Source organism: Crocuta crocuta, unplaced genomic scaffold (genome assembly GCF_008692635.1).
Source record: "Crocuta crocuta isolate KB4526 unplaced genomic scaffold, BGI_CrCroc_1.0 scaffold279, whole genome shotgun sequence".
Lineage (NCBI taxonomy): Eukaryota > Metazoa > Chordata > Mammalia > Carnivora > Hyaenidae > Crocuta > Crocuta crocuta.
In genome coordinates this window covers 2237792-2252650 of record NW_027551570.1, presented here as the reverse complement: position 1 = coordinate 2252650, position 14859 = coordinate 2237792, and the positions used below count along the sequence as shown (strand labels likewise).

The 14859-nt window shown below is 40.7% G+C and overlaps 1 protein-coding gene across 1 annotated transcript in view; it reads left to right on the top strand.

The window, feature by feature from the left end:
- Positions 1-13779: 13779 nt before the first annotated feature.
- KAT2B (lysine acetyltransferase 2B) overlaps positions 13780-14859 on the top strand; it is a 99425-nt gene continuing 98345 nt past the window's right edge. The window contains exon 1 of the mRNA XM_077750914.1: positions 13780-13925. Coding sequence (XP_077607040.1) covers positions 13780-13925 — 146 coding nt within the window. The remainder of the gene's footprint in view (positions 13926-14859) is intronic.

Here is a 14859-nt window from a genome sequence, read left to right as displayed (position 1 = left end):
CCCCTATTGTGTTATTAATATTTTTCTCATTGATTCAAAATCAATCTTCTATAATAGTAAACTTCTAACACGTGTATTACTTTTCTATATGGTTTAATTTTTTTCTTAATAAACATGTGAAATTTTTCTGAAAGCAACAGAGCTACTTTTAAATACATAAGGAGCCAACACAGGATAGAAGAACAAAGTTGGAGGACTGATCCTACCCAACATCAAGACATGTTCTAAAGCTACAATAATCAAGACAGTGTGGTATTGGTGAAAGAATAGACAAAGATATCAATGGAACAGAATGGGAGCCCAGAAGTACACCTATACAGATATAGCCAACTGGTCTTTAAAATGACGGACCAAAGGCAATTCAATGGATAAAGGATAATCTTCTCAACAAATGATGCTGGAGCATCTGGACATCCTCAAACACAAAACAAAACAAAAAGAATTTAGACACACATTTAATACTTTACATAAAATTAACTCAAAGTGGTTCAAACACCTGAATTTAGAGCAGAAAACTATAAGATCCCCCAAAAAATAACATAGGGGAAAATCTAGTCATGTTAGGTTTGCAATGACTTTTTAGATATGAAAAGCTTGATCCATGGGAGAAAAATTGAGGAGTTGAACTTCTTTAAAATTAAAATCTGCTCTGCAAAATGTACTACCAAACTGGAGAGACAAACACAATTTGGGAGAAAATATTGTAAAACACATATTTGACAAATGACTGGTATTCAAAATCTGCAAAGAACTCTTAAAACTCCACAATAAAAAAATGAAACAGCTGGATTTAAAAATGGGCATAAGATCTCAACAGACAGTTCACCAAAGAAAATATACAAATGGTAATTAAGGATAGGAAATGATGTTTAATATTGTATGTCATTAGAGATTTACAAATGAAAACAGTGAGCTGTCACACCTGTAGCTGTCACTACACACCTATTAGAATGGCTCAAGTCCAAAACACTGATGACCCCAAATGCTGGAGAGAATGTAGAGCAGCAGAAACCCTCATTTCTTGTTGGTGGGAATTTAAAATGATACAGTCACTTCTGAAAACAGTTTGGCAGTTTCTAATAAAACTAAAAATATATTTACTGTATGATCTAGCAGTTACACTCCTACGTATTTACCCAAATGAGTTGAAAACTTACATCTGCAAAAAGTCCTGCACATGAATGCTTCCAGCAGCCTTCTTCATAGTTGCCAAAACTTGGAAGCCACCAAGATGGCCTTCAGTGGGTGAATGGATAAATAAATAGTGGTACATCCATACAACGGGATAGTGTTCAGTGATGAGGAGAAATGAACTATCAGGCCAAGAAAAGACCTAGATGAATCTTCAGTGCATATCACTAAACGAAAGAAGCCAATGTGAAAAGGCTACATATCCTATGACTCTAGCTGCATGACACTCTAGAAAAGGCAAAACTATGAAGATGATAAAAGGATCAATGGTTGCCAGGAGTTGGGAGGAGAGAGGGATGAATGGGTGAAGCGCAAGGGATTTTTAGAGCAGCAAAACTATTCTTGTGGGAATGCAAACTGGTGCAGCCACTCTGGAAAACAGTATGGAGGCTCCTCAAAAAATTAAAAATAGAACAACCCTACAACGCAGCAATTGCACTACTAGGTATTTATCCGAGGGATAAGGTGTGCTGTTTCAAAGGGGCACATGCACCCCAATGCTTATAGCAGCGCTATCAACAATAGTCAAAGTATGGAAAGAGCTCAAATGTCCATCGAGGGATGAATGGGTAAAGAAGATGTGGTACATATAATCAATGGAGTATTACTCGGCAATCAAAAAGAATGAAATGTTGCTATTTGTAACTACGTGGATAGCACTAGAAGTTATTATGCTAAGCAAAATTAGTCAAAGAAAGACAAATATATGACTTCACTCACATGAGGACTTTAAGATACAAAACAGATGGACATAAAAGGAAGAGAACCAAAAATAATATAAAAACAGGAAGGAGACAAAACACAAGAGACTTAAATATGGAGAACAAACAGGGGGTTCCTGGAGGGGTCGTGGGAGGGCGGATGGGCTAAATGGGGAAGGGGCATTAAGGAATCTACTCCTGAAATCATTGTTGCACCATATGCTAACTAACTTGGATGTAAATTTTAAAATGAATGAATTATTTAAAAAGACTATTCTGAGTGATATTGTAACGGTGGATACAAGTTATTATACATTTGTCAAAACATATAGAATATACAACACAAAGTATGAATCTAAATGTATGGGGCGCCTGGGTGGCTTAGTCGGTTAAGCGTCCGACTTTCCCTTAGGTCATGATCTCGCGGTTTGTGAGTTCGAGCCCCGCGTCGGGCTCTGTGCTGACTGCTAGCGTCAGGCTCTGTTCTGACTGCCAGCTCGGAGCCTGGAGCCTGTTTCAGTCTGACTCCCTCTCTCTCTGACCCTCCCCTGCTCACGCTGTCTCTCTCTCTCCCTCTCTCTCTCCTATAAATAAATAAAAATATTTTTTAAAAAATTCTTAAAAAAATAAATGTAAACAATGGGTTTAGTTCATAATAATGTATCAATATTGGCTCACCAATGATAACAAACGTATCACACTAATGCAAGATGTTAACAATCTAGAGGGAAGGGAGTGAGGTGCATATGGGAAATCTGTACTTTCTGCTCAGGTTTCCTGTATTTCTTTTTTTTTTTAAGTTTATTTATTTTTGAGAGAGAGCAGAGAGAGGGTCAGTGGGGGGAGAACAGAGAGAGAGGGAGAGAGAAAACAGAGGAGGAGCAAAGAAAGTGGGGGAGAGAGAATCCTAAGCAGACTCTGCACTGTCAGTGTGGAGCCCAACGTGAAGTTCAAACTCATGAACTGTGAGAACATGCCCTGAGCCAAAATGAAAAGTCAGATGCTAAACCAACTGAGCCTCCCAGGTGCCCCAGTGTAGGGACTATTTCTAAGTATTTTATTCACATTGTCTTACATCCGTACAATTTTACAAACAGACACTATTAACCTATTTTTACAAACAAAAACCCTAAGCTCTGGAAGGTGAGTTAACTTGCTTGGGGTAAGTGGCCACGTTGACAATCAGGTTCAAGAGTGTTGACCAGCAAAATGGGTGACTTTTCTATCATGCCAGGGACAGAGGTAAAGTCAATTCATTTTGGAAGAAGAAGACAATGATTCACGTTGCTTAAGGAAGTTGGATTCCTGTTTGAAACTTCTGAAGTTTAAATACATTCACAAGTCTTTTGTCTCATATTCACTCTTCCTTTCTTGCCTTTTTTTCCCACTGGAGTATATTGTTTGGTTTGTCTTTCTCCCAGCTGAAGTCCAATTGACTACATGTGGCTCACCAGAAAGATGGCCAGACTAGAAAATACTGAAAGCCATGCTCTCTAGTGGGCTGCCCTTGTTCAGCTTAAATGTGCCTGTCAAATTCAAGTTTCATAGATGTTCTGCAAGTATGATTGTAAAAGTCGAGGCAGCAGGCACCAGACTGTGTGGAAGAGAGCTATATTTAGTGGTCCTTGAGAAGCTCTCTCTTCGGATCTCATGGACATTCTGGTACGGCTTGTTACAATTGAGGGTGACTGGGCCTGTGGCAGAGAAAATGGAGTGAGTGGTTTGCTGAAATTTTTCTAAATACCCCAGTATTTATTTAATGGTAGAAACACACAGAGAGAAGACACAGAGCATTCGAGGAAAGAACACAGCTTAGCTCCATTCATCCTCTGGGCCCAGGACCAAGCCCTTCCAGTCTGTTCTGAGGATTTGCTTCTAGGGCCAGCTGCAGCCCTGTATCTGGGGAAGTCACCTGCCTGGCTGCTGCAGAAGGAAGGAAGGAAGGAACGGGGAACAATGAAGCCCTTGTTAAAGGCCAAGATTTTTGTTGTCGTTGGTTTTGTTTTTTAAGTTTATTTTCTAATCATGTCACTCCTCTGCTAAAACCTTTCAGTAGCTGTCACTGCTTCTAGGATAAAAGTCAAACGCCCCAATACGGCAGATGAGGCTCTTTACAGCCTGCCCTTCACCCTCATCTCTCGCTCCCCACTTTCCTTTTCTTTGAAGTTCCTCAAACACATCCATGTTCTGCCCACCTCAGGCCTATCCATGCTATTCCCTCCACCTGGAAAGCTTTTCCCTCCACTGTCACTCACTCTAGCTCATTCTTCATTTCTCAGCTAAAACACTACTTCTGCAAGCTGAACTTTAGTATCATCAGAAAGATGTTTCCTGAGGCCTCACATGAATCCTCCATCCTTGTCAAAGGACTTCCCAACTCCTTATGCTTTTCCTTTATTCGGATTTCTTTTCTTTTTAAATATTTTATTTATTTTTGTGAGAGAGAGAGAGACAGCATGAGCAGGGGAGGGTCAGAGAGAGAGGGAGACACAGACTCTGAAGCAGGCTGTAGGCTCTGAGGTGGCTGTCAGCACAGAGCCCGACGCGGGGCTTGAACCCACGTGAGATCATGACCTGAGCTGAAGTCAGATGCTTAGCCGACTGAACCACCCAGGCTCCCCCCTTTATTCAAGTTTCTAATGACGTCTCTGTGTGATGACTAATTCACGTTTGTCTCTCCATTTCTGTCTTGCTTACCATTTTAGCCCCAGAGCCAAGGCATAGACTTTCAGTAGATAAGTCTGCCATGTAAGAAGAATTCCACAAATATTTGTTAAAGAAATGAACAGTTGAAATAAGAGTTTGGGCACTTAAATATTCAGTTTTTGATAAAGGGAGTAAAACAAGGTCCTGAATATTTTCTCTCTTTCTCAGTTCTTAGTTGTGCCTTAGTCTGAAGATACATGCCCCAGAAACTGGCCAAGAGTGGGACTCACAGAAAGGAGAATGTAGTATCAGAAACACTTGGACTCTGCTGTGGGGAATGTGGCCACCAAACAGCCTGACCCTCTACACCTGTGCTGTCCAACATGGTAGTCACTGGCCATGTGTGCTGTTTAACTTTTTTTTTTAGGTTTATGTATTTATTTTGTGAGAGAGCACACAAGTGAGGGAGGGGCAGAGAGAGAGAGAGAGAGAGAGAGAGAGAGAGAGAGAGAGAGAGAATCCCAAGCAGGCCCTGGGCTATTAGAGCAGAGCCTCACTTGGGGCTCAATTCCACAAACCGTGAGATCATGACCTGAGCCAAAATCAAAAGTCGGACACTTAACTGCTTACCTGACCCAGCCACCCAGCCCCCTGCCCCTCGTCCCACCCATGGGTGCTGTTTAAATTTAAACTAGTTAAGGGACACCTGGCTGGCTCAGTCAGTAGAGCATGGGATGCCTAATCTCGGGGTCAAGAGCTCAACCCCCACATTGGGTGTGGAGCCTACGTAAAAGAAATAAGCTAGTTAAAAGTAAATAAAATTAAATTTTAATCAGTTGATCAAATGAAACATTCATCAGTCTCACCAGTTATGTTTCATATGTCAACAGTCACACATGGTCAGTACCTAGCATATTGGACTGTGGCAGTGTAGAACGTTTCCATTATCACAGAAAGTTCTACTGAGTAGTGCTGCTCTAGAATGAAAAATATCTCTCCTGCGCAGAACACAGGATTCTCAACAGGCTGACGGAAGAAAGCCTACTTTCCTTTCTGCTTTCAGATCGGGAGTTTGGGGAGAAGGCTTGCAGCCATTATAATTGTTATTTCTATTACGTGTAATTTCTAGGTGCTGCAGCGGAAGGTCCTTCATCTGTCAGCAGGACTCCTAAGTGCTCTGCACAAGAGTTGTTATAAAGATGAAGTTAGTTATGACACACACTTAGGCCTTTAGTTCTCAGTAAATGGCAGCCATGCTTGTTACTGGCTGAAAGTTACTGGTTAAGAGCAAGAGAGACCCTGGTGCAAATTATTTAGCTTCTCTGAGGTTCAAGTTCCTCATCCCTACAATGTGGATAATTAATAACTTGAACATCTGGAATGGATGAGATCAGATATTTTGTAAAAATTGCTTAGCACAGAGCCTAGGATGTAGTAAGGACCCCCAACTGTTAGCTATTCTTATTTTATTATTCAAAGCTACAAGAAATTTTAGTTTCTCATGAATTGTCTCAGATATTCAATTCCAGCTGTTAAAAACATTCCAGGTGTGTGTCTGAAGATGTGCTGATATGGCCAGTCATGCTAACTTTCTGAAACTTTCATTCGGTTTTGCCAAGGGCTGGCAACCTAATCTGTAAGTCAAACTGCTCGTAAGAGTCCGTTAAATCCCCTTTCATCACACGCACATATAAACAAAAATTTTTAGATGTTTCATTTATTTCTGAGAGATAGAGAGAGAAACAGCATGGCAGGGGAGGGTCAGAGAGAGAGGGAGATACACAATCCGAAACAGGCTCCAGGCTCTGAGCTAGCTGTCAGCACAGACCCCGATGCCAGACCTGAGCCAAAGTTGGACGCTTAACCGACTGAGCCACCCCAGGCACCTGCCCATCACATGCACATTTCTTTTTTTTTTTTTTTAATATTTTATTTATTTCTAGGAGAGAGAGAGATAGCGTGAGCAGGGGAGGGTCAGAGAGAGAGGGAGACACAGACTCTGAAACAGGCTCCAGGCTCTGAGCTGGCAGTCAGCACAGAGCCCGCCGCGGGGCTCGAACCCACAAACCACGAGATCATGACCTAAGCGAAAGTCGGACGCTTAACCGACTAAGCCACCCAGGCGCCCCGGAAAATGATTTTTAATCTGATGTCAAGTTAAAAGCAAGAGTAGGAAGATGGGTTGGCAAGAGGGGATCCCTAATATTTACTGAATACTCACCATTTGCCAGATAAAATATTCTTCTTTTTTATGGACTTTCTTTTTTCTTTTTTTTTTTTTTCATTTAAATTTTAATTCAAAGTACTACATGTATATAGTCAAGACGTAACTGTGTTTAAAGTACACAAGTTTGGGGGCACCTGGGTGGCTCAGTTGGTTGAGCGGCCAACTTTGGCTCAGGTCATGATCTCACAGTTGGTGAGTTTGAGCCCCGCATCCAGCTCTGTGCTAACAGCTCAGAGCCCACTCGGGTCCTTGGTCCCCCTCTCTCCCTGTCCCTCCCCACCACCCTCTCAAAAATAAATAAAACATTAAAAAACATAAAAGAAATAAAGTGTACAAATTTTGAATGTAATTTCTTCCAAAACTGTGAATGGCAGCAAATGTTAAAAAAATTATTTTTCATATTTTAAAAAATGCTATCTTCTAAAATATTCTAAAAACTGAAAGGCAAAATGAAGTTATAATTACTGTCAAATTTCTAGTCAAAGGTATTAAAATAAGCTACAGGTTTTACTGGCTTTTTAGAAAGCTCAATCAAGTCTTAAATAATTTTATAACGCTGTTCACAGTGTATGCATTGAATGTTCACCTATTTGCCAATGAAAAAAAAATTGTCACTCTTCCCATATGGGATGTTGAGATCACATCCATTTGAGGGTAAAAACTTGTCTAATATTACAAAATGTTCCTCAGACAGTCAGCGTTAGTGAATACTGTGCTAATTGATGAGGAATTTCAGAAGCATGAATTGGAGCACAAAGAGAAGCAAGAAAGGGGCCGCTTGGCACTCTGGGAAACAATACTTTGTATGCAAGAGCCTTTTGCATTCACGCTAAGAAGGAGGATTTGACAAGTTAATTTGTCTTTCCTCTTACCTAAGCATTTCTGCCACTCAGATCCTTCTTGCACTTTCAGACTGTGTCTCTCTCACATGCAAAACTTCTCAGTATTCTGATGCAGGTGTCTTCTGTTTGAGGATCTAGGACAAGAAAGGCGAGGAAGCAGGTCTCCTTAGGGTTTGATAAGGTTAGGTTAGGTAAAAGGATGAACGTCTAGGTTTACAGGGTTGCCCTGCCCAAGAGCTCATAGCAAGTGACAAAAGGCAGAGATTCCCCTCCCCCACTCTGCTTTTGCGTGTTTATGACCCCACAGACTCTATATACTACGGGTCCCAGAGCAGAGACTCCTCTTGCCTGAGGCTAAGGGTGACGCTGCTTTAAAAACTAATTAGAGAGCACGCAGTCTTTAATGGGATACCGAACTCTTCTTCCAAACACTATAGTGAACTTTCAGTAAGGATGGGCCTACAAGGTCATGCTGTAAGGCACTCCTGCTCCAACCATTGAACAATGATAGTTTTAAAATTTTTCATAAGATGCTAGCCACTACCTCACATTATACTCAGCAATTGTTCAAGATGCAACAGGACTTAAACGTGAAAGGTAACAACAGTAAAACTCAAAGAACACGTAGGAGAATATCTTCACGAACTGGGTTAGGCAAAGGGTTTTTAAATGGAAGACAAAAGCACTAAACACAGAAGAAAATATTAATAAATCAGACCAATAAAAGTAAGAGTATCTATTCATCGAAGGATACTATGAAGAGAGTGGAAGGGCAAGCAAGCCTCAGACTAAGAGAGGATATTTGCAACATATAGATCCATTGAAGGAGTCAAATCCAAAATATACATTAAAACTCTACCAAGCCAATAAAAAAAGGCAAACTAATTTTAAAGTGGGTAAAAGACTTGAAAGGGTAGTTATTTCACAACAGAAGAAATCCAAAAGGCCAATAAGCAAGTGAAAATACGGTCCACATTACTATGCATGTTGGAAATGCTAATTAAAACCACAAAGAGTTACCACTCTACAACCACCAAAATGGTGGAAACGAGACTGATGATACCAAAGTGTGATGGGCATGAAAAGTCTTTTTCATATAATGCATATAGGAGTTTAAGTTGGTATAGCCACTGTGGAAAGTTGGCAGTTAAAAACTCAATGTATGTTTTCCCTACGATCCAGCAACCATACTCCTAGGTATGAGAGAAAGGAGTGTATATGATACAAAAAGTATTATAAGAATATTCATACTGGGGTGCCTGCGTGGCTTAGTCTGTTAAGTGCCCAACTCTTGATTTCAGCTCAGGTCATGATCTTACAATTGGGAGACCAAGCCCCGCATTGGGCTCTGCACTGAGCACAAAGCCTGCTTGAAATGCTCTCTCTTCCTCTCTCTCTCTGCCCTTCTCTCTCTCTTTTTCTCAAAAATAAATAAATAAAAATAAATAAAATAAATGAAAAGAGAATATTCATAGCAACTTTATTCATAGTAGTAAAGAACTGGAAATGTTCATCAGTAGTAGAATGGATAAGCTGTGGTATAATCATCTGACGGAACACTACACAACAGTAAAAAGGAGTGACATATGGCTATGTGGAACAACATGACTGATGTCATAAATATAACTGTATTCAAAAAGGAGACTTACGACAAGAGTGCATGCTGTATGATTATAGTTCTATGAAGTTCAAGCATAAGCAAGACTAATCTAGGATGCTAAAGCCGGAATAATGATTGTCTTGGGGTACTGACTAGAAAGGGGCAAAAGGGAGACTTCTTGGGTGTTGGGAATGTTCTATAACTTAATCTGGATCATGAGTGGCCACGTATATGCATATATAAAAATTCATTGAGTGGGACCATTACAATTGGTACACTTAACCTAATAGATATTATATCTTTAAAAAAAAAAGTCTACTAAAAAAACAGAATAAATATCCCAGAACAATATCCCAGCATCTGTTTTCACCAACTGAAAGGAGTCTGAAGAGGATTTTGCTTTTACAAAAGAAGCTTATTACCATACGAATGTAGGGCTTTCATAAAAGTGAAGTGGCAGAACGTGAACTTTCCAAAAGTGGGGGAAACCTGTCTTCAGAATGTTACAGAAAATCTAGACTCTTTGAAAGTTTGATTTAAAAAAATGTTTATTCCCTGCTTACACTCTGTCTCTCTCAAAAATAAATACACATTGGGGCGCCTGGGTGGATTAGTCGGTTAAGCGTCCGGCTTTCGCTTGGGTCATGATCTCGCAGTTCGTGGGTTCGAGCCCCGCGTCGGGCTCTGTGCTGACTGCCAGCTCAGAGCCTGGAGCCTGTTTCAGTCTGTGACTCCCTCTCTCTCTGACCCTCCCCTGCTCACGCTGTCTCTCTCTCTCTCTCTCCTAGAAATAAATAAAACATTAAAAAAAAAAAAGAAAAAAAAAAGAAAATGATGGGGGGGAAAAAAACCTCTTTTTACAAGGGCAATGCTCAGCCAAATACATTTAGGAGTATTTATATTAAATATGGAAAATTGTTATTAAGAACAACTAAAAATATAAATGAATAAAATGGCACTAATAACGGATTATGGAGTTGAGATGTATTTGGGGCATGGCTAAGACTCCTTGTAGAAATGATGATTTAATTGCATAAATGAAAACTAGGGAAAAATAATTTATGTCTCTATACCTTAGGATTCATTTTATAATTGTTTCTTAGTAATGCTTCGTTAGAAGGAAAAATTTTATCTTAGAGGTTATTAAAATAAATGTCCAGTAATCACAGTCACTTTCTCTAGTGGAAATTTGCCCCAAAGAGCTCCACGCTAAGGCATCTACCTCACGTCTTTATTTTACAGTCATGTCAAGCTGCTATCTCTAAAAACAGGTGACCAGGCTGAAAAGGATGCCAGCCATTGACTACACACTGGGCTAAACTTCCTTCTCATACTTCCTAATCCAGACTCTGCCCTTGGAGTCTGGGCCCTCAGTGAGGACAGTTTCAATCTACCTGTGGCTTCAGGCTTGCTGGTGCTTTGCAGAAGCTGTATTGGCTTGGTAGGAAGGAATATGGCAAAAAGGTGCTGGGTACTGCAGTCACAATAGATGGTCACAAAACTTGCCTTTCTTAGATGAGAAGGCATGTTTGAGCAAGGGAGACTCCATGAATAGAGGCCCCAGCCATGCTGTTTGGGGGAGGGTGTCAGGCGATACAGCAAATGTGAAGGCCCCATGGCAGGAAAGGGCTTTCTGAGTGGCTGGAGTGTACCATACACTGGGGAGAAAGGCTAGGAAAGACTGCACTTGCCGAACGGATTATGGCGTTGAGATTGTATTTTAAATGTTATGAGAAGCCATTAAAGGGTTTCAAGCAGGGAATTATGGGAACAGGTTTGCACTTACAGTTTTAAAACTCTGTACTTTGGAGAGGGAACTGGTAGAGGAAGGGTAAAAGCAGAGACAAGTTAGGAAGTAGTTATTAGTAGTCTGGGCGAGAGATGATAGTTGTGGCGATACATACTAGAAGATGGAATATAGAGTTTAAAGGTAGAAATGACGGGGCATCTGGGGGGCTCAGTCAATTAAGAGTCCAACTTCAGCTCAGGTCGTGATCTTGCAGTTCATGAGTTCCTGGGTTCATGGGTTTGAGCCCTGTGTGGGGCCCTAAGATGATAGCTCAGAGTCTGGAGTCTGCTTCAGATTCTCAGAGTCTCTGCTTCAGATTCTGTCTTCCTCTCTCTTTCTGCCCCCTCCCCTGCTTCTGCACATGCTCACTCTCTCTTTCAAAAATAGATAAACATTAAGAAAAATAAAGGTAGAAATGACTACTAGTACCTACTAAGAAATTTGAGTGAGGAACTGGGGATATGTATGAGAAGATGAGAAAAATTAATTTTATTCTTTTTTTATAATTTTTTATAGTTTATTTTTGAGACATAGAGAGACAGAGCACGAGTGGGGGAGGGTCAGAGAGAGAGGGAGACACAGAATCTGAAACAGGCTCCAGGCTCTGAGCTGTCAGCACAGAGCCCGATGTGGGGCTTGAACCCACGAACTGTGACATCATGACCTGAGCCGAAGTCAGACACTTAACTGACTGAGCCACCCAGGCGCCCCAAATTAGTTTTATTCTTAAGGATGCCCAGTGAAAGACAAGTATTTATCTGTTGCTTTTTCATTTTTACATGCACTCGGACCTATGCAGAATTGTGCTTATGTGTCAGTGTGCCTGTTTTTAATATAAGTGGTATTATACTGTACAGGGTTCATTCAACAGGACTTGTTGGAGTTCTATCTCGCTATTACATTTGTATAAAAGTCATTGTAACAGCCACATGACGTTCTATAGTATTAATATGCCAGAAGTAAACTCTAGTGGTCAAACTGCCCCCTACAATTCCTATTCCCCAAGCCCTTTGTTTTCTAATTGTGGCTTCCTTACCTCAGTAAATTGTGTTAATCTAAATAAAGAGGTAAGCTGAGGTAAGCTCACATGACTACAAATGGAACTTATTTGGGATTAGCAGAGGAACTGCCATTCAGGAAACCTATGCTGTAGCAAGCTACAAGTGTGTCTTTTGAGGGCCTGGGTTGGGCAGCGTTTATGCGCAAGGAGGCTATCCGGCCAGAGTCCAAGCAGTTAAGTTTGTTGGCTTTGAAGATGGGTGAGAAGAGATTCTTTCTTTCTTTTTTGGGTTTATTTTTCTATTTTGAGAGAGAGCAGGAGAGAGAGAGCATTAGCAGGGGACGGGCAGAGTGAGAGGGAGAGAGAATCCGAAGCAGGGTCTGAGCTGTTAGCACAGAGCCCCATGTGGGGCTTGATGTGGGCTTGAACTTATGAACCGTGAGATCATGGCCTGAGCTGAAATTAGGAGTCAGACGTTTCACCCACTGAGACACCCAGGTGCCCCTGAGAACAGATTCTTACTGCATGCTCATTGGTCAGGAGATAAGTCTTGGTCTTCTATAAATCATGCATTTACAGAAAATCATTCTCAATTCTTAAGTTCTATTCTTCTGAGGATGCATGCATGAGATTCTCCATTTCATATCCTCTGGTTCCATTTAATTTAATTTTTTTTTTTTTTATTAAGTAAACGCTGTCCCCAACGTGGGTTCAAACTCACAATCCCGAGATCAGGAGTGGCATGCTCTACCAACTGAGCCAGCCAGGCGCCCCACTCCAGTTTCATTTTAAATTAAAATCCTTTCACAGTCGCAAACACTTTATAAACCAAAACTTTGCCTTTTGTTTTCTTGGTACTCCCTTTGTAAAAGGGCTCTGCACATAGGAACTTACTGAATGCTCACAACATGTTATGAAGAGGCAACAAGACTCCTGAATCCTTTGCCCTTGAAACGTCCCTGCCTGGTGTTCATAACACACTTTGAATAGGCCTTGAAACTGTGGGCCTTCAGCCTAAGGCAGTATGTCATCTGGGTGCTCTGAGCAGGGAAATAACGAAAAATAATGTTCAGTTGATGTCAGAAGCCATTCACCATTCAGACAGTGATGGTTTTCAGGCTGGATTGAAATGAATTTGTTTTCTTGTGCTTCAAAACATCCCAGAANAAAGCTAGGGTACTCCTCCAACCTCTCAAACATACAGAAAAGTTGAAAGAACTGCACTGTGATCGTTCCTATCTTCACTGACTAGATTCACTCATTAACATTTCACTGACTTGTTTCATTACCTAATCTGTTCATCTGCCTATTCATCCCTTCACAGATACATCAATTCATCTTAATTTTAATATTCTTATTAGAGAGAGATGGCATGAGCAGGGGAGAGGGGCAGAGGGAAAGAGAATCTTTTTTAAAAATGTTTTTACTTTTAAATTTATTATTTATTATTTTTTAAATGTTTGTTTATTTTTGAGACGGGGGTAGGGGTAGAGAGAGAGGGAGGGAGGTAGAGAATCCCAAGCAGGCTCTGCAGTGTCAGCGCAGAGCCCAACGCGGGGCTCCAACTTTGGAACTGTGAAATCATCACCTGAGCCAAAATCAAGTCAGACACTTAACCGATGAAGCCACCCAGGCACCCCTCATCTTATTTTTTGATGCATCTCAACTCAAGCTGCAGATATCATGACACTGCACCCCTAAACTTTCAGCATGAGCATCATTAACTAGAGTTTAATATTTATAACTTTAAAAAAATATTTGAGGGAAGTCTTTGTCCGGTAAAATGAGCAAATCTCAAGTGGAGCATCCCAGAAGTTTGACAGGCGCTTACAAGCGGAAGGAACCCAAAGCTCCATCCATATCTGCCAACATCGTGATATTAAACTTCCATCAGAGGTTCGCAGCCTTTAAGATTCCTGTCCTGCTGTGGTGAGAACGGCAACTAATCGGTGAAACTTCAGTAGAGCCAGGAGGGAGGAGAGAGGTAAAAAGAAGCACACCGAGCATGCAAGGGACTGTCCTGATGGAACCTGGCTGGAGTCTGCCATGTTCCCCCTAAGGCTGCACTCAGGTTGGGAGAGGCTATTTCCTTTTGTGTTGTCGAATGCCGCTGTTTAGATATACAAACTTTTTATTTTCCATTTTAACACGTCCCTTTAAAAGTCAAAAGAACACAGGTAATCAGGGAAAAGAATAGAGAAAATTAACTGGGAAAAAACGGGATGGCAAGGGGAATGTTTCCAGAGAAAAGCACATTCCTTAAGGCATCTCTGGCTGTGAGCTACATGGTATGCAAAGAATTTAATAATACGCACATTATGACCCATATTACATAAAAATTATGACTCATATTACGAAAGCACCGCACTTGTGAAGGGTCCTGAGAAAACAGCGTTGGGTTTTCAAAACTGTTTCAGAAAGGCCGATTGAGGGTGCACAACTTTCAAATGAAAAACCGGAATGTGCACACCACCCTCATTGTCATCGGCAATGAAAACGAGAGTTTTCAACAATAGTTGAAAACGCTGAGTCGAGTTTTTTTTAATTATTGCTTTTAAGTGTAAGGCCAAAATCAACAGTCATTCTTTGGGATGCCGCTTACATTTTTTTCATGGCTAGTATGAATGCTAGTGACACCAATTTTGAAAACTATGGAACATTATACAAAGAAAATAAGGAGGTTATAATCCCATCGATGCAGAGTTGAGCCCTATTAACAAACTTTTTGTCCTCAAACTTTTCCCACTGCGAATAGTTTTCATTTTGATAGTGCTTTTAGACAACCGTTCTTTTTAACAACCAGCGCTTTTTAAACAAAAATTACAGAAAATACTGATTCTTTTTTTTTTTTTTTTTTTTTTTT